At 33.3% G+C, this 21,263-nt stretch overlaps 1 protein-coding gene across 1 annotated transcript in view; it reads right to left on the reverse strand.

Annotated features, from left to right (window-relative positions):
* Window positions 1-3,196: 3,196 nt before the first annotated feature.
* Window positions 3,197-21,263, reverse strand: part of LOC107446202 (carboxypeptidase N subunit 2-like) — a 23,012-nt gene continuing 4,945 nt past the window's right edge. The window contains exons 2-5 of the mRNA XM_071184453.1: window positions 14,213-14,581; window positions 11,161-11,474; window positions 8,562-8,710; window positions 3,197-3,373 (exon numbers count right to left, since the gene is read on the reverse strand). Of these exons, the coding sequence (XP_071040554.1) occupies window positions 3,237-3,373; window positions 8,562-8,710; window positions 11,161-11,474; window positions 14,213-14,578 (966 nt within the window). The 5' untranslated portion in view covers window positions 14,579-14,581 and the 3' untranslated portion in view covers window positions 3,197-3,236. The remainder of the gene's footprint in view (window positions 3,374-8,561; window positions 8,711-11,160; window positions 11,475-14,212; window positions 14,582-21,263) is intronic.

A 21,263-nucleotide genomic window follows, 5' to 3' on the forward strand; every position in this document is an offset into this window, starting at 1 on the left:
AAAAGAGAATATTAAAAAGGTAACGAACACTACCTTTGATAAAGACAACCGCTGGAATTGTTTTCGAAAAATTAACACTTAAACTTCAATGAATTACATTTTTGCGTCAAGAGAGATGAATACGCTTATGTCAAATTCAAATAATCATATGAAGTCTACTCTTTCTTGATCACATGATCAAGAGCTGCTGTGCTTGCGCCAAAAGCGACAATCCCAACAATTGAATTCAAATGAAAAATGAAAATTTGTATTAAGCAAAATTTTTTTATTTTAGTTCATTTCATTTTATAAATTCTTGAAATTCCTTGAAAATTTTTCCCTTTTAAATTCAACCTTTATTTCAAGTTAAAAATCTTTGTTTGTGATTGTTTAAGTTGATTTTCTTAATCTAACACATGCTTTTGATTTTTTAAGAAATATTAATGTTAGATATTTGTTACAAAACTGTAGCACGATATCGTTTTAATAAAATCACGTGTACGAAAATTGTTGAAAATTATTTCAAGAAGTAAGAGTTGATGGTTTGTAAATTTATTTTGTGTTACAATATAAGATGTGTGAGATCGGGATGGTCCGATTTTTATTTTCATAACCGTCGTTGAACAGCCGACCCAATTTTTGGGTTAACAACTACTAATGTTCAACGCCACAGCCTTGTCGTTTTGAACACAATCCAGAAGACAAGGGAGCTCCTGTATCAAGTACTGGGAGAAATTCGCCTTCGTGGAGCTAACCCGCATTTCCATTGCATGAAGAGGAAAAACACGAGAACCTCCCACGGTACTCATGATCCGTCTACGTTTGAGCATATTTTATGTCAGCCCTGTGGTCGGTGCAAACCGGATGCGGAATTCGTATAGACCAGCCATCGCTGGGATTCGAACCCGGTTCATCCCTTTGGAATGCGAACGCTCTATCCTCTGAGCCACCACTGCTCGGGATTGTCTGTTTGTCAGGGCGTTGGACTCACGTTCGTAAGAAGACATGTTCGAAGCCTCGGCGTGTACTAAATGGTTTCTGGTGCACGTAAATCTGTCGGTTCACAACGTCCTCCATGTTCCCGTAACGAATTCTACCCCTGGGATACTGAATTGGAGATGGGTCGTTCTTTGGTTCAGGTCAGAATTACGATCTGTGGATGAAGGAATGGGTCCGCCTTATAAACGTGGCAGAAGTCGAATTCTTGGTTATAGATGGTGCCACCTTAAAGCAAAAACAATCGCACCCCTTACCTTAATGGCCTACGACAACAAAAACTATAGAAGATGTGCAAATGATTTAATGATTTGTTTTAAATAATTTTTGTTCGAACATTCTTGCTGTTCAATATTGCCCCCCCCCCTGAAATAACGCCCTTGGGATCGTCGATGTCAGTTCTTCCACTCCAAATATGAAAAATATGCTGTTCTCAGTAGAATAACGAAGTCTAACATCACTGACTGCGGTCAGTCAGTGGGTGGGTGATCACTTCGATCAGTCTACGTAGGAACCGAGGGTGCGCGGTATAGGTCCTCGTTAAACTGTTCCACCTCAAAGTGCTCGACTTCACGCACACGTCGTCGGGTTACCGAAGTAAGGATGCCATCCCCTCTGTAGAGAATCAAAATTGTGATGGCTTGTCTTCGGATCATCCTCAGGGATGTATCCCAGACCGTCTCTCAAAGCCCATTGTGCAGCTCTAGTGCGACGTAAATTAACTACAACAATATTTCCACCATACGTTAAATATTTTCATGGGTCTCCTTGGCCGAGCAGTATTTCCAGCTAAACACTGTGCAAAGCGTGGAGTTAGCGAGTTCGAATCCCGCAGATACCCTGGATGTATTTTCGTGCTGTCCTTCTCTGTATTGTGCTATCTGACCTTCTATTCGACAAAGGTTTATAAGCCTAAATTGATCCCACAAACCTGCAACTGTACGTAATTCCAATAAGCCAACAAATAAATATTTTCACTTCTTTAAACTCCAATGTTTGTTTCGTCTGCTTTCGTTTTTGTTTACAATCGATAACGAATGTTTGCTGCTGTGTTCAATGTTGCTTTTCATCTGCAGAGACTGAAGTTCACCGTAAAAAAATGATGTAGGTTGCATTTTTTTTTTAGTCGTGTATTTACATTTATTAACATATTTTAATTTTCAAGTCACTTTAAAATGCATTAAATAATTTAATTATGTATGATTTCTATCAGCTCTGTTAAGCGTAATTCGAATTCGTCTTAATATTTTCTCGGCTACACGTATGTTTCATTTTATTTTACAGGTATCCAATCTTAATTACTTACTTTTCAAGTCTCTTTAAACAGCATTAAATAATTGTATAATGTATGAGTTCTATACATTACTGTTAAGCCTAATTCGAATTCGTCTTAGTATTTTCTCGGCTACACGCATGTTTCATTTTATTTTATAGGTGTCCAATCTTAATTACTTACTTTTCAAGTCTCTTTAAACAGCATTAAATAATTGTATAATGTATGAGTTCTATACATTACTGTTAAGCCTAATTCGAATTCGTCTTAGTATTCTCTCTGCTACTCGCATGTTTGATTTACCAACTCATTTTATTTTATAGGTATACAACCTTAATTATTTACTTTTCAAGTCTCTTTGAACATCATTAAATAATTTTATAATATATATAATTTCTATTCTCTCTGTTAAGCCAAATTCAAATTAGTCTTAATACTCTCTCTGCTACGCGAATGTTTCATTGACCAACTCGTTTTATTTTACAAGTATGCGACCATAATTACTGATCCTTGTGTTTTGGTCTATTGGAATACCAGGTAGAACATTTTCGCATAAAGTTATTGCCTTCATTTTCGGTGTTCAGATACACGAAATTTTTTACTATGTACTTATGAACAATATTTTTGAATTGTTCTTAAAATGAAAATTTGCGAAAGAAAGTTTTTATGCATGCTTTTCAATATAATTTTAATAATTTTAGGTACATATGTAATATTGAATATATTTATACAAAATTGCATCACTCTCTAAAATTTGTGGCCCATTTTTTTCTACTAATTTTTTTACTAAAAAGATTTCCTCTAATGAAATTAAGCTTGTTTATAGATTTTGGAATATGTGCAAAATACACTTATAGCCCACAGATATGGTTACTACGAAATGTCAAAATCGAAGAAAAAATGCTCAACAGTGTGTATTCTATTTTTTATATCAATGATAAAAGTCACTTTAATAAATTTGTCTCATTTATTGGCAATAACAGTGTTATTAACAGTTTAAGTCACGTTTCAAAGGCAGTTTCTTTCGATATGTTCCATGAAAAAATCTGCAAGTTCCAGTAACTTTAGCGCATGTTGATTCTTCGGAAATCCAGTCTTCAAGAGAATCGCAGTTTAACGGATTTTCTGAAATGAAAGAAAAAGTACAAAAATTTACCCTAAATTGTTAATGTACGGAGCTGCAGAATAAAAAAGTGGGCACTCTGGATTACTTTTTATTGAAATACTATATTTTCATGCAATATTAATCTGCAGTTCGCAGCCAAAACTTCGCCGATCTATTACTTCGCGTGTATAAGACTTCACCAATCCATCATTTCGCATCAATAAAATCTCGTCGGTACGTTAGCTTTTAAACACGAACTTTTCTTAATTTACATCAAGCGTTTTTTATTCTATTCTTTAAATTGAAATAATAAAAACATCACTGGCTGCGGTCAGTGTGCGGGTGGGTGACCACTTGGATCAGTCTGCGTAGGTTAAACTGTGTTACCGTAAAGTGCTCGACTTCGCGCGCAGGTCGTCGAGCTACCGATCCGGGGGTGCCATCCCCTCTGCAGAGGATCAAAATTGTGATGGCATGTCTTCGGATCATCCTCAGGGATGTTTCCCAGACCGTCGCCAATAGCCCATTGTGCAGATCTAGTGCGACGTAAATGAACTACAACAACAGCAAGAAATAATAAAAATTTAAAAAAAATTATAATTTAATATTTTACTCATCCTTAAAGTTAAATTCATTATGAGTTAAATCATTAACTTTTCTAAATGAACATTAAACGTTTTTTATTCTATTTTTTCAAAAATAAAATTTAAAAAAAATATTTTTTTAATACTTTACTTTTATTACTATTGAATTATTTATGAATTCGAAATTTTTGGAATTATATATTATATAAAATATCTTGTATTAAAATTATGCATAATTTAGTAATTGAGAATTACGCAAATTAAACGAAAAAATTAAAGTTTTAAACTTTAAAACAATAATTTTTCTAAATTAAGATTAAACGTTTTTCATTCTGTTTCTTAAATTAAAAAAGTAAAATATAAAAATATTATTTAGTTTAACATTCTACTTTTATCAAAAGGAAATTAATTCCGAATTTGAACTTATTAAAATTATATAACATATAAGATATTTTCATGAAAATTAATGCATAAACTAATGTTAATTCTTAATTTAAGAATTTGAGCTTGGGAAACGATCTTACGATAGATTTGAGCGATCGAAAGCTCGATTTCGGCCCCAAGGGAAGTTTTGTCCACGAAGATTCAGCTACGAAGTTTGAATCATTACCGATTCTAGGACCTAACCTAAATATGCTAACTAGTTAGTGTATAGCTCGTTCGCACGGAGTTGGCACTTGGTTACACCTTCTCAGACTCTGAGTAAGAGGAGAAACATCTCTGCGCTTGAAATTGAGACAGCCCTTAATGCGTGCCAAACGCAAACAGTGAATTCTATTATACTTTCGCTGATCTATCTAATTAAATATATTTTAAATTTGAAAGCTGCTGTTTTCCTAGCAAAATGTCTCAAAAAGATCAAACTATTCACTCTAAAGTGAGAAATACATCAAATTTATGAAATATTTTATGTTAACCCCTTCCTTCTCGCTCCCGTGAAAATGACGGGGGGAGTTTTCGCACGCTATTTCTCGCTCCCGTGATATTGACGGGCTGGAGTGTTCAGNATCATGTCTCCAACGACAGTAACAAAATCAAACTAACTAAAAATTATTGTTCTTAGATAGTTCTAAGTCTCGTGGCCCCATCTATTGGTTCGTTTTCTACCAAAAAGGAAAATGAATGGTATTCTGTTTTTGACAGATGGTTAGTTTATTTTTAACTAGTTGCAACACTAATTAAATACGTAATACAAATACAAAAGCCAAAAAATAGGCACTATTATGATCGTTTTCTTGAAAATTAACCGATCGTTAAGGGGTTAAAAAGATGCACATAAAGATAGCGAAATAAATATTTTTGACATACGATCGCCAAATAGCAACCTTTGTCAGGATTGTTCACATCCTTCTCCCAAAAATAGCGAAATAATATCGTCTGATATCACGAGATGAAGGCGGAACCAAATGCCAACTCCTGGTGAACGAACTATAGACGATATTTAAGTTGCGAAATCAGACAAGAATACTTTCGCTGAATAAACATATACTTTTTTTAAGCCGAATTTCAAATTTTGCCCCTTAACAGTTAAGGGTATCCACAATCAAGAAATATAATATAAGTTTTTATGTTTACTTTTTGCGTATTTCGTCATATTGGATTGAAGTAATGAAGCGATTCAAAAAATATTTGCACACAGTTATAAAGCTTGTACCCAAAATATTTCTACAGAAAAAAACTTCTTTTATTTAATATTTATTTTATTATTTAATTTATTGATGAAGAAAAACAAAATTTGAAATTTGAGGCACGTTGATGAAACGATTTAACGTTGATGAAAGTTATTTAATAATCAACGTAATAAAAAATTTGAAAGGCATTGTCGAATTGTTCTCGAGAAATAAAAATTAAAAATGAGACTACTTCGAGATTTCAATTCTCGGAAACTACTCCTTAAATGTTGTGTTTTGAATTTTAAATGACAATGTTCAAAATGGTGTAATAATTTTAGCAACTTACTATAAAAATTGTCGTTACTATTGTTTTATGAAATAATAGCTAGATTATTGTACGAGAAATTATATTTGGATAAGCGAATTTAATGATTATGTGCAAAAGATTTTCGTTTCGCTTAAAAAGTTCTCGGGAACATAGTACGATATATATATTTTATACGAACGAGATCGAACGTTTTTGTCCCTGTTTTCATGATTTAAAATATCACCTGGACTATAGCTCGTTCACCAGGAGTTGGCACTTGGCCCCGCCTACATCACGTGGTATGCGACGATTCTATTTCGCTATTTTTGGGAGAAGGTTGTAAGCAATCCTGAACAATGTTGCTATTTGGCGATCGTTTGGCAAAAATCTTTATTTCGCAAACTTCATGTGCATTTTTTAACAATAAATATTTCATAAATTTGATGGTATTTTGCCCCATTTCTTATGATATTTCTTTCTTTTGAGTGAATAGTTTGTCCTTTATGAGACATTTTGCTGGGAGAGCAGCATTTTTTAAATTTAAACTACATTTAATTAGCTAGAGTAACAAAAGGTATAATAGCAGATGATAAAGCGAAGTATGTGACTGAAAAAGAATTCACTATTTGTGTTTGGCGCAAATTAAGGGTTGTCTCAATTTCAAGCACGGAGATGTTTCTCTTCTGACTCCCGCGCTGAAATGAACTCTGCGTCCGAGGAGGTGGAGCCAAGTGTCAACTCCTGGTGAACGGACTATAGTCGTGAAGAATTATCCGGACTTTAAAACAGACAAATAACTTAAATATTTTAAAAGTTATTAAACTTTTTAAAAATCGCCAATTTGGCGACATTTTCCTCCCTAGATGAAAATTAGCAAAATTATTGCCTTATTCTCAGTGTTGGCACATTTTTATGAACCCAGATAATGCAGCATTGGAGTAAGTTTTTAAATATTAAAAAATTAGACNCAATTTCAAGCACGGAGATGTTTCTCTTCTTACTCCCGCGCTGAAATGAACTCTGCTTCCGAGGAGGTGGAGCCAAGTGTCAACTCCTGGTGAACGGACTATAGTTAACTTGTATATTTAATGTTACCGGCTCAAAGATTTAAAATTTAGTCCCAAGTACTTAATACTTAGCACTTTAAAATCTGATCCTTAATTAAAAATTTATTCAGTGTTTTTTTCTTCTCAATGTTCGCTTTTTCAAAAAAAAAAAAAAGATGCCATCCACTGCAACTGCAGCTAATAGAAAACTTCTGATTTCTCATTATCGCCTTCTGTGGTAACTCAGTGATTAGAACATCTAACTTCAATCCGAAGGGTCCAGGGTTCGATCCTCGAAGCAACTACGAGTGAGGGTATGAGATATACGTGTGGGTAAAATCTGTGCGATCGAAAGTCCTGTGATCGGTGGCTGGGCAGTACAACGAGTATAGGGATCTGGAGAAAGTTTCCTTTCCCTTCAAATGTATATTTAAATTATGGAAGAGGTGGCCTCGCGAATGGAAGGTGCTGCCATCTATCCGGGGCTTGCACTTTCACCCCAACGGTGCTCTCTTGTCAAACGAAAGGCGCTCCTATCTGATTTAATTCGCAAGGCCGATCTATCTTTCGACCTGTCTTGTGGCGCTGTGTTGATCCTTTGATTTTTAAAACTCGATAAAAGTTGTATCAGAAAATTTTTACACAGCACATTATTGGAACCTTGAGAATAAATTCCCCTTTCCTTTCAGTCAGCTCATCTTAATGCTCCAGAATTCATTCTCTATAGTTAATGCTGATTCTCTTGTTGTTAACATAAGTTCGTCTCCTTCATTCGTCCACTTAGCCTCCAAATGTAACCTGTCCTGAATTGCTCTATCAGCCACCATAACTCCTCTCGATTACGCGGTTTCTTCTTGTTTTTCGCATTCATTATTATTTTTTTCGTTGGTAAAGGGGCCTTTCTTTTTTCAAGTTTAATTTCCTTTAATCATTCACGTGTTGGTTATAATGGGGTTGTCTCAACTCGAGAAGAAGACCATTTATACACAACCACCTGACCAATAACGTCATCTTGTTGTTAACAAACAAGATGGTGAATTAATGTTCTGGGTACTGCTGGCTGTGGTCAAGCTGATTTTCTACACATAAGTTAGAACGTTAAGTATCGTAAAATTAATTAAATACAATGCCGTATCGCATATAAAATTTGTTAAAATGTAATTCTTTTTTGTTTACGTCTTTCAGTTAACCTAAACTTATTATTTGTTAATGTATTTCTTTGTAACCATGACTATTTTTGTTTTGTGCATCTGGCAACTGTGACGCATAATTAGTTCGTTTATGTTCTACACCACATGCTACTTTCCTGTCTTGGTGGTAAGAAAGAATTACACCAAATTGTGAAAGAATGCAAAATGTGTCACTTGAGAAAATTCATAGTTTACCGGTTAGGCGTACTCAAAATATGATGGAAAGAACAGTTGCTAACACTAACAAATGCCACATTTCACTAGCCAATCAGGATGCATACCCACGATGATGTCGCTTGTAGGTAGCCAATTGATAACGGGCCGTTTTTTTTTCAGCACTCAAAACGCGTAGACTTTTTCTATCTTTATTTAATCACGTTAATAAACTTTTCTCATTAAAAAGCATATCATTATATTCATTTTCATATGGGTCAACTTAAAAACGAGTTTTAAAAAAATAATACTTACTGTCTATATCTATGTGAGTCAACTGTTTCCAAATAGGTCGCCAAACATTTTCGGGCAACGCGGAAATTAAATTGGAAGAAATGGAAACTCTTTCCAGGTTTGGAGCGTTCAAAAAAATATCTCCAGGAAGATTAGATAGTTTATTATCACTGAAAAAAAAATAACAAAAATTTTATTCTCAATGATAAATTAAGTTTCGCGATTTCGAGTTTTAACTGCAATAATACGAAATATTTATAAAATTTTAGAATATGAAAATCAAAAACATGTTTAAAAAGATTATATTTTATTTCAACCTTAATTGTTGAAAATATTATAAATAAGAATAGTTCGTTTACAAGTTTATACCAAAGAAACTTATACATATTATAAATAATAATGTATCCCAATTTTAAAATTTTCTTAAAGTTTTTCCACCGTTGACACTATACAAGGGTAGTGTAAACCAATGGAATATTTTCTGATTTTTAAATTCCTATTTAATATTTGCTATTTTTAAAATGTTCGTTTAAGTTTTTTTGCAATAGATATTATTTAGTCATTGTAAGAAAAGTTAATTGTTATTATAAGTTAAACGTTGAGCATATTAAAAATATGCTCAATGTTTTAGTACTCATTGCTTTAATTGCATGCGTTAAATGGACAAAGTTTTATTCAAAACTTGCTAAGTTAAATCATCTAATTTTAAAAACACTTATTTAGTTTAGATGCTGATTTAGATAAGTTTATTATGAAATGTTACAAGACAAAATTATAGAATTACTTTATTGACAAAGAAACGCCGCAATTTTTAGCTTTTAATTTAGATATAATAATCAAAATGAAAGATTTAATAATTGACAGAATACTAAGAAATTATGATAAGTAAATATTAAAGATAAAAATCCTTAAGTTGAGGAATATAGAAATATTTTACGGCTTTGTAACTTTTATTAATTCTATGCTGTAAAGCAAAGAAATCTAGATTAATTGATTTATACCATGTAATTTTTGGGAGAATAAGAATGAACTAACAACAACGAAAAACATTTTTAGCAACAATAAACATATTTTTCTCTGTTATTTTATATTGCGATTAGGGAGGGAAAGTTTAACTGCACTATCCAGCCAAAAGTAACCGGAAACTTAGAAAGCGTCTTGATGCACACATTAATTTGTGGTTGGTCCCCCTTTTGCATCGATGCCATCTGAGAAGACTTTCCACCAGTTTTTGAATAGGAATTGACTTCCATTACAGATGAAGTGTTTACTAGTTTTGTGTCATGTTACCCCTTTATTTGTTCTGAGGGAGGATTAAGGGTCAGGTTGACCCAGGAGCCTCGATAAACCCAGGCAAAGTTGCCAAATGATTCTACAGATGAAGTGAGTGCGCTTGGATGTGAGGATTTGGCTGGCTACGTAATCTGCGCACTAATTTGTTCCAAAGGTGTTCTGTGGGATTTAGAATGAAGCCTCTGCCGATATCTCCTACCATCGCGATTCTTATTTACGCGATTTAAAAATCGCGCATCGCAAATTCCTATTCGCGTGATTTAAAAGTCCAATATAGCGATTTATATTTACACATTTTTAAAACCCATGTATCGAGATCGGTATTCACGTGAGTTTAAAATCCAATACCGCGATTCGTATTCACGCGTTTTTAAAATCCAATCTTGCTATTCGTATTCACGCGTTTATAATATCAAACATCGATTTTCGCATTTATCCGTGCTTAAAAACTACGCATTGCGATTCGTATTCCCACGATCTAAAAATTTTGCTCAGTAATTCGTATTTACGCGCTTTAAAAATTCAATATCGCAATTTTTATTTTAGCTTTTTTAAAATCCAATATCGCAATTCATATTCAAATCCAATATCACGCTTTTTGTAAGAAGTAAGTTTTTTCTTGAATTAGGTACTCTAAAGGTGTGATATTCTGCATGAGTAGCTAATTTAATTATAAATGTTTTTAAAAAACTATGTTTAATATGAAACATGCATAGTATATAAATTGATATCATTTTTTTCACGCAAAATTTTCAGGGTTTTTCACTTTGTGCTCCAATCGCCCCTGTATTTTAAAGATTAGAGGAAACCTAGACTAAATAATGAAGCTTCAAATGCTGAAAAAAAATGTTTCTTTTTTCTATATTCAAACATGGTTTTTCGAAGCTCTGTCACCAAGGAAAATTTAAAATCTAATTTTAAACTCTATGTGCCATCTTGCCAAATAAGAATTATCTATGCTTCAGAACTGACAAATAACTTAAATATTTTAAAAAATTATAGAACTTTTTTAAAATCGCAAATTTGGCGACTATTTTTTAACGAGAGGAAAATTATCAATATCAATGCCATATTTTTATTTTTTGCAATTTTTTACGAGTCCAGATAAAGCAGCATAGGAGTAAGATTTTAAATATGTCAACATTTTGCGCTACTTTCAAAATAAACGGAGAGAGTTCTGGCTAAATATCAAAACTTAACCCAACAGTCATGAGTTGCAAACTCACAGAAGTCATAAAAATAGTATATTAATTGTACAGAATAAAATCATTATTTCCTTTGATGTCACAGCCTTCGAAAAACAGTTTTATACCATCTCTTAACTTACTCTAATTCTAAACGCCACAGTTTCTTTGCGGGATTTGGCAGCATGTTTCTACTAACAGATCTCAAACTGTTGCCACTCAGTCCTAAGAAATCAAGATTGACAATATCCGCAAAAGCTCGATCTCCAAGCTTCTTAATGTTGTTATTTGAAAGCCAAACCGATTGCAAAGATGGTGGGGAGTTCTTAAACCAGTCATCTCCTATTTCTTCGAAGTTATTGGATTCGAAGTCAATGTGTTTCAGTTTCCTCAAGTGGCTCAGAGCTGAATTCCGAAACTCATTTCCATCAATTGAACTTCCCTTAATCATCAATGCCTGTTAAAAGAAACAACAAGCTATTTATTGTATTGCTTTTTATTAGAGTCAGGAATACAAATATCTTTTAAGTGTTAAGATTTGTGTACAGTTATAACGACCTTTGTGCACTGGAGAAAATGGACGATATAACATAAGGTCGTTAGATTCTGAGATACAGTAAATGCTGTTAACTACAGTAAATACAGTTAAAATACGGTAAATGACTTCATAACTTTGTGACTCGGGAGATTTAACATGCATCAATCACCATTTACTAAGACTCCCTGTGTAGTAAATGGTGACTGATGCACGTTAAATCTGTCGAGTCAGATAGATATAAATAATCTTAAAAATTTGAATCAGAAGGAGTGTCTGGAAGAGCCATTAAAGGCATCTCTCAAGTAGCCAGAAGAAAAATCCAATAATAAATAGCAAGAATAAATTCTATACCTGTTCGATACCAATTGATTTGAATTCTATGCTGGTTCGTTTGATAAAAAATGAATAAAATGGCTAATGGACTGTATTTCAAATTTGATTTTCATTGGTGTTACGAGCACGCTCAAGCTATAAGATCAACAACCAATTTTCAACTGATTTGGGGTTACAGTAAACGGTGGCGAGGATGCTAAGACAAAAATGCCAAATTGGTGCAATATTTCTGAGATATTGAACAATACCATTATAGTAAACACATTTAAAAACTTCTTTCATTATCAAATAATACGTGAAAAGTGTAAGAATTTCAAGTAAAGGAAAAAACTTATCAATAAGAATTTGTCTTTCATCGTTTGAAATTGAATTTACTTCAGAAAAAGTTGAATTTATTTAAGAAGTTAAATATTTGCATATTTATTGCTCCCTTTTCTATTGCAATATTTTTTTTTCTTGAATGTCTGTCATAACACCAATTCAATAAATAAATAAAAAAAATTAAAAAAAAACATAAGAATTGCACAGAATATAACTCAATGCATTACATGAAATCTAAAAATAGAACTTGATGAGACGGCTGTTCCAAAAGTAGAACATTTGTTTTCAACCTAACATTTTAAATTTTAAATTGCTTAATCGTAGGTTATATAATCGTTTTAAAAACTCGTAAGTATTGCATTCGTTTCGTAAAAATCAGATCTTTGGTAAATTAAAATACACGTTGGAGAAAAATTAACAAAATGAGTTTCTCGAGTATTAATTGAATATTACGTCACGTTACGCGTCGTTATGTTACGCATACGTTGTTAGACGTGGAGTAATTAAGTTACGTGACGTGAAAACATTACTTAAAAAGTTAATAAAATATGTTAATACAAAAAACGTTCAAACTTCCTAAGTTGATAGAATAATCAAATATTTGGGAAAACGGAAAAAATTGAACGCAAAAAATATTTCATAATATAAATTTTATATACTTAAGCAGGTTAAAAGTTTAAGGTAGGACGTTAACTTTCAAATTTTTGGCAATCAAGTTAATTTTGATGCTTTAAATGCCTTCTTTATCAAAAGTCATTCGTTGCATATCGATAGCCTTTTTGTTTGTTTTTTATAGGTCAATTATAAATTTACCATCCCTAATATGAATATTTTTTTAAAAAAATCTTTCAAAAAAAGATTTTAAAAATATATATTACTAGTAAAGATTAAAAAACACTTTGTCTTTCAGAAAATACTAGGGGGCTAAGCCTCCTGTTTGCTCAACAACCCCAATGATTGCTTCGCAATATGCTCCATATGCAAATATTTCTTGGCATAAAACAATTGAAATTGTTCAACTAAAAATAAACGTATTAAAAAGACCACGTGTACCACCACTTCTCACGTCCAAAGAATTTCGTTACTCTAATAATAAAAGCAATCTTAAACTCTTAATTAAGAAAAGAAACAAAAAGAAAAACATAATAATAACAGTACAGGTAATACCTTTAAATTAGGGATACAAAAATATGTATAGGAAAGCAATACCTTTACGACTTACATCGATTTTGTGCTGATGACAACAGGGTGCGTAGAGTTTTTAAAAAGTGCTTAAAGATGCTTATTTTTGATTTTCGTTCTTTAAAAGCCCTTAAAGGTGCTTTTTTCATTGGGTGTTTTTAAAAAGTGTTTCCCTTTTTCTAAATGAGATTTTTCCTTTGCTATGTTGATTTTCACTTCGAATTATGCAAAACGACACAGTTCACATTGTTCTATTCTCGGTTTCAGAATTAATTCAACCCCAATCCATTTCGGCGTATTGTCAGTCCGTAGCGTATGAAAGCACCATTCGTTTTACCCGATTCAAAATTTCATGATTTTTGATTATTGTCAAAAACAATGCAAAAGGTTTCTTTTTTTTGACATGACGGTTAAAACAAGATAAAACCATCAATTGTCAAAAACTTTCAAACCCTGTCTAATTAGTGATATTTTTTTAAAGTGCTTAAAAATATTTTTTTGATGGAAATGTGCTTAAAAAGTGCTTTTTTTGCTGAATAATTTGGCTACGCACCCTGGACAAACAAACCAATATGAAAATTAATATGGGAAAACTGGATCCTACCATGTGATTTTCTGGCCAATAAAAATGCACCGACAACATTGGAAAATTATGACATCATCATTAGATTTTATGTCTAGTTAGTCTAGTATTTATGATAAAAATTTATGATAAAATAAAATTTATGATATGATGAAATTTATGATAAAATTCAAAAAATTATTTTGAAGACATAAAATGTGGGTATACTAATGACATATGGGTGAAAAATTATACTCACTTCTACAGTATTTTCAAGACCCTCTAGAATTCGTCCGCCTCCCCCAGCCAGGCTCTTTAGGTCACAGAAAGCGATGGTCAAAACTTTAATGTTGTGACCCTTGAAGAAATCCGACGGTACAACACCCAAACTCACTTTGTACAGTTCCAATTCTATGGTACCTTGTCCCTTGAGAGAATTCAGAGCATTCTTTATTTGTTCTAAAGTGGTGTTCTCTTGATCACAAAACAAGGTATTGTCGGTGTCGTCTTCCCCAATAAATAAGTCACATGGACTGACATCGGATTCGAACGAGAAGCACAAGGAATAGTGCAAGCAAGCAACTACTTGCAACACAACGAAGATTTTATTCAATAAATTGGTCATTTCCTGAAAAAGAATTTTAAAAAAATTAATAAAATTAAGGAAAAAATCCCTTAAGACTGATTTTTTAAGGTTGTGGGGGGTGAGTTGTTGTTGACAATGTCAACTTTCGTCTACGTAAAGGTACTCCAATGTAGAATCGAGTTAACATGTCTTATATACTAGTGAATTGGGATTGTACTTTTGTAGTGGTAGACACACTACAGTATACTCCACCACCAGAATTATATCTGTGATAGAATTCGATGAATGGATACCACTAGTTAATTCATTGCTGTTTTGTGAGAAGTCGGGAGTACTGTATTAAGATCACCGTACTTTTTGAGTGCTGACTGTGAGAGCTGAATTCCGTTCATGATCGTGGTCGCTCATGTGTTGCCATTATCAGCAGCATGAATATGTTGTACGTTGCATGTGATCGTAACTGAGTAGCAACAGCACGAGGAAGTGGATAATGTCGCAGTCACAAGTAGCAAGTCAACTGTTCAATGTGATCCATCCATCGAAATAGGCGTGTTAGAATCGTACTGGGCGTTTCTGTCAAGGTCACCAATGTGGGGAGAATAGTTATCGACAATGTCAACCTTCATCTATGAAAATGTACCCCAACATAGACTCGAGTTAACATGTTTTATATACTAGGGAGTTGGAATTGTGTAATTTTGTAGTGGTAGATCAAATCCTGTGAAGTTTCATTTTATAACAAATAACTTGTTAAAGTAATTACATGTTGTTGCAAGTTTTTAACAGTTATTAGCGACTGTTTAGTTGTATTTTGCCGATAATAAATAAATCATATTAACTGACATCCGATTCTAATTTGAAGGACAATGAATAGTACAAGCTAGAAACTACTTGCAACACAACGAAACTTTTATTCAAGAAATTGTTCATTTCCTGAAAAAGAATGAACAAAATCAGGGAAAAATCCCTTAAGACTGTTTTCTAAAAATCCTGTATGGTTACACTTTTTAACAAATAACATGCTGGTTACATAATTACATGTTATTGCGAGTTTTTAACAGTTATTAGTGACTGTTTAGTCATGTTTTACCGATCCTTAGCCGGCGTCTCAAATGCTAATTGGAAAAAAGATGCAACATGTCAATATAATGAAAAGCCACGGTTTTTACAAAACAAAAAGCGTTTGTTACTCCAACAATACGCAGTCTGAGAGCATAAAAAACACTATTTTTAAAAAAGTTATATCATTTTTGTTCAGAATTTTTTTTCTTTCTGATAATTAGGCAAATCAAGCAGGATAAGTTGACGTTTTTTATTTCGTAGAAAATTTCAGGATATGTTGTGGAAACTATTATAAACATTTATTTTTTTTTTATTACTTTTTTTTATTTTTGTAAAAAAAAAAAATTCTTTAGGATTTGAGGGTTAAAACTGAAAGTCTAAGGAAGAACACATTGATTTTTTTATCATGCCAGCAATTTTTGTGACTATTACGTTCTGAGCAATAGGTCATACGAGTAAATACTTATAATTGACTCACGGCAAAAATAAATAATTGTCTCGATGACAGTAAGTAAATTTTACCCGTATTTGACTTCTTCCCTTTAATTAATTCAAGACTCCGTCTAAGAACAGTCTCTAGGGAGAAGGCAAACTTAAGGTTACCTAAAAAAAAAAATCTGAACAGCAACTTTTAAAAAAAAAATTCCAAATTTTTCCTAATTTCTCTATTTAACAATTGGCCTTAATATTTTGGGCCTCGTATATAAAATTTGAATAAGTTACCATTGATCAGTGAAGAGATTGATTTTCGAATTAATTTGCTATACTTAAAACATCGTTTCCAGTTAATTTCACATCTTACAACCACCAAACTTCGCAACTTCAGAGCCGTGATGGCTCAGGGGACAGAGCGTTCGCCTTGCAATGCGATGAAAGCTTGCACTGACCACAATGCTGATATAAAATATACTAAGTGGTAGATGGAGCATGGGTTAGAGTCCCCTTGGAGTCAGGCTAACCGTGGGAGGTTTAAATGATTTTCCTCTCCATGTAACGCAAATGCCGGTTAATTCCATCAAAAAGTCCTCCACGAATGCAAATTTCTCCCAATACTTGATAAGGAGTTGATTGTCCTTTGAATTGGGTTCAAAATTGCAAGGTTACGGAATTGAACATTAGTAGTCGCAAACCCAAAAATTGGATGGGCTGATTCGCAGAAATACATACCATTGTGAATCACTATCGGCCAAGTAGTTTTGGGGCACCGTTGTTATATTTCGTAAGCATGTTTTTTGACAATTTTGGAACCCCTTCCTCCAGTCGGGAAAAATAACCTAATTTCAAGCCCCCCCCCCCTTCCCATGTATTTGCAAGAAAGTCGCAACTCTAGCTTCCTTAGTTTTTCACTTTATCTTAGATATTTTACAGTAGTTGTTCAATTTTAAGAATTTTTTTAATCAAATTTGAGTAGAAGATGAAACTGTGCATACATAAAAGTTGTGTTAGAAATTAATTTAAAAAAATTTTAAGCTCTATGAAGATATTTTTTCGAAAGTACCTTTCAGTTATAACGTTAGCATCACAAGAAAAAAAAACTGCATTATCTTATATTTAGGTCTTACTGTCTAACAATCACATACTTGTTCTGCAGACGAAATTCATGATCAGAAAAATTCCTGCAAACACTTATTAAATTATAAAATACAGGAATAGACTCATCAAAAACAATTTTATTTGTTAATAGCTTATAAAAATAACCCAGAGAATTATTCTTATAATTCGAAAAAAAAAGAATAAAATAACTCCCGAGGAGATAAATGCCGTAAAAGAAACAATCTTACTTACTTTATGGATTGCGTTCACTAAAAAGAAACTTTTTGGAAATAATAACTGAATTTTAAAGCATTTCTTGTGAACTTAAACAGATGTTAGGAAGTGGCAAAGGTTAGTAATCATTTAAGATTAAATATTGCATCACTTCTCACCTTTCCGTTTGCTACTTTGTAACTTCTATTAGAATCTATTTAAATATGAAACGAATGTTTTTTTTTTCCGTTTGAATTCCTATTGCATTCAAAATAACAATTGGAAGCACTAATAATTTGGATCACGAAGAAATAATACCGACATCAGAACGTTCTTTCGATTTTTCGGGCAGTGGAAAATAATTTTCCCATAAGATCAGCATTACAAATTTGTTGTTATTTAAACTGCAGACGATTTTTTTTAATTATTTGGAAGACTAGGATGTTCCGTCCCCTGCTCGCACTTCTCACCCATCCCCGTAATTGCTTCTCATTCCTTATTGCTATTTTCTTAAAAGTCCATACTTTCCACAAAAACAAAGAATAATTTGTTAACAACATTATTTTATTTAAGTACATTTTTCAATATATGTTAATCGTAAACAAATATACTAGCTACTTTTATTTATGTGTGTATTTTTGACATATAAACCCATAAATACAAATAAGAAGTGTATAAAAAATATCCTGAATAAAAACCCATTACATGTACGTTTAAATATAAAAGTATTGCCTATAAACTTGTGTAAAACATGTCATTATTAAATCACTACAGTACGTCTAATCATTTGGTCTAACTATTATAATATGCTAATGTAATGTCTGATATAATAAATATTCTATATTTATGTAATATATCGTCAAATTTATCCAATCTGGCCGGAATAGCCCAATTGATAGGGCACTGGGCCCATGTCCAAGAGGTCGTGGGTTCTATCTCTTCCAGCCGGTGTAGTAAATGGTAACTGATGCACGTTGAATCTGTCAGGTCACAAAGTCCTCCATGTTCCCATGACAAATACCTCTGGGGGTTACTGATCTAGGAGTTGTCTTCTGGATTGGTTTAAAAATTGCAAGGCTGCGAAGATGAACACAAGTAGTCGCAAACTCAAAATTGGGTCGGCTATTCAACAACGGTTATAAAATTTAAAAAAAAAACTCTTTATCTAATTGTCGAATTTATGAAAGTGATATACCAACGTAAACAAGTGCAAGTCAGTCACATAAAAACAATAAAGCTGTATAAGTATCACCTGATAATTAAGATTTTACATAGAATCTTATTGATGCGTCTAATAATTTGGCTAGGGACTTTAATTATTAACTTTAAGTATAAGAAAATGACTTCAAGTAAACCAAGAGCTTCAAATGCTGAGTTTTTTTTTCTTTGCATTTTTATAATTTGAAAGCCTTTTATTCAGCTTTTGAAACTTTGTGATTTTCTCCAGGTTTGTTTGAACTTTAAATTTTAAGGTCAACGGAGGTGAAATATACTATGTTATGTAACGTTTCTTCCTCGGTTTGTGACTTGTAACTTACCATTTTATGTCCTTTGTCCATTAAAATTCTTAAATCACACCGTTGATTAGAATTCTTTGAGTCGCATGGCACCACATGAGCTAAGGTCAACGGAGGTGAAATATAATGGAACGTTTCTTCTCCGGTATTCTCAAAAATGCAAACAAATGTACAGGTTGAGCAAATTCACAGCACTTTAAAATGTAAGGTGCAGCGTGATTTTTGGTTCGTGTCTTAATTTAAAATCGCATTAAGATAGAAACGTGACATTTTGATGTAATGTACGTTAAACAGTCCCTTATTGAATGTGACATAGAAGTTTACTTAAATTCAAACATAGATATGATTTTTTTTTCTAAAAAGGAAAAAAAACTGGCCAGAAAAGTTACTTTTAACTTACTTACTTCAGAGGAAACAGTTTCACGCATTTTTACGCTAGGGAGTTTCTCTTATATTTTATTCTTTATTTTATAATCATCGTTGAACACCTAACCCAATTTAGGGTTTACGAGACTACTCATGTTCATCTGCGTAGTCTTGTCATTTCGAACCCAATCCAGAATACAAGAACACTACTACTACTACTGGATCAAATAATTGGAGATATTTGCCTCCGTGGAGGTTTTCTGATGGAACTAACTCGCTTTTGCGTTACATGAAGAGGAGGAAAACCACGAAGACCTCCCACGGTTAGCCTGTTGCGAAGGGGACTCGAACACATGATTCGCATACCACTGAGGGTATTTCACGTCAGCACCGTGGTCAGTGTGAGCCGGGTGCGGAATTCTTATCGACTAGCCATCGTTGGGATTCGAACACGATTCACTTCATTGGAGGGCGAACGCCATATCCCCTGAGCCAGCACGGCTCGTTGTCGACCCAATTTTTGGGTTTACGACTACTAATGTTCAACTCCTTAGCCTTATAATTTTGAACCAATCCAGAAGACAAGGAAACTCCTGGATCAGTACCCCCAGAGGTAATGATTTGTTATGGGAACATGGCAGACTTAACGTGCATCAGTCACCATTTACTACACGGGGGGGTCTTCGGTCGGAGGGGATCGAATCCACGACATCTTGGACATGGGTACAGTGCCCTACCAACCAGGCTATCCTGGCCTTAAATTAATTTTTTTTATGACCGTCGTTGAGCAGCCTACCCAACTTTACGGGTTTACGACTACTAATGTTCAACTCCGTAACCTTTTAATTTCAAACCCAATCCAGAAGACAAGGGAACTCCTGGATTGAGTATTGGGAGAAATTTGTCTGCGTGGAGGACTGTTGATGGAACTAACACCCATTTGCGTTACAGGAAGACCATGAGAACCTCCCACTGATAGCCTGACGGCAAGGCGACTCTAACCCATGATCTGTCTACCACTGAGGATATTTCACGTCGGTGCAAGCCGGATGCGGAATTCGTATCGACTGGGATTCGAACCCGGTTCGTCTCATTGGAAGGCGTACGCTCTATCCCCTGAGCCATCGCGGCTCAGGGGCTTATTGAGGGGAAAGAAAATTTTGTGGTAAATATTTTCTTCCGTGATATAGCGTCCTTTTAAAGTCTAATACTCTGAAATAGATTTTGACGTCATTGATAACACTGAATGTTAATTTTAATTGATAGGGGTCAAGAAAAGTAATACAGAGGAATGGTATATACTTGTTCGCCAAAAAACGCATTCTTTTCAGGAACACTTTGGAAATCTTGAATAGTATTTTACTTTTGTAAGAAGGGAGATAACCTAGCTGGTGGTCGCTCACACGTGTCTGCTATAAATACAAAAGCTTAAGATTGTAAGAGGAAATTAAGGTGAAATAAAGTTCGTTTTTTATATTTTTCTATTGATATATCATTAATAAATAAAAATGCCTTCGGTTTCGCTGCAGCAGCGGATAAAGAATGTATCACCTTAAAAAATAAATAAATAAATAAAACAAAAAAATTCTGACTCGTTTTAAGCACACAATTTTAGTTATCCTAAGCAATAGCATTTTAACGGTGATTTGGAAATATTTCATGATTGCAAAATTATGTGCTGTGCTTTTTACTTCGAAATAATGCTATACATTGATTCAGAGAAAAAAATCGTTTTGTGTTTTTACAACTTATTCATTGTTTTAAAGTTTACTGAAAACAAAACTATTATTCCCAGCTTATATTTTTTACCTAAATAATTAGGTCTCTTAATAAGCTATAGATACTTTTTTAACTACAACAATTACGCTTTTTTCATTGTGATATTATGCGTCTGCAAATATTTTTCAGCTCTTGTTTTCCGTTCTTTTGTTTTTTAATTGTATTAAAATGACACACTCATTTTCACTAAGATGTTTGTACTATAACACGATTAACGGAAGTATTATTGTTTGTTAATTGATATATATATATAT

Source organism: Parasteatoda tepidariorum, chromosome 8, assembly GCF_043381705.1.
Source record: "Parasteatoda tepidariorum isolate YZ-2023 chromosome 8, CAS_Ptep_4.0, whole genome shotgun sequence".
Classification (NCBI taxonomy): domain Eukaryota; kingdom Metazoa; phylum Arthropoda; class Arachnida; order Araneae; family Theridiidae; genus Parasteatoda; species Parasteatoda tepidariorum.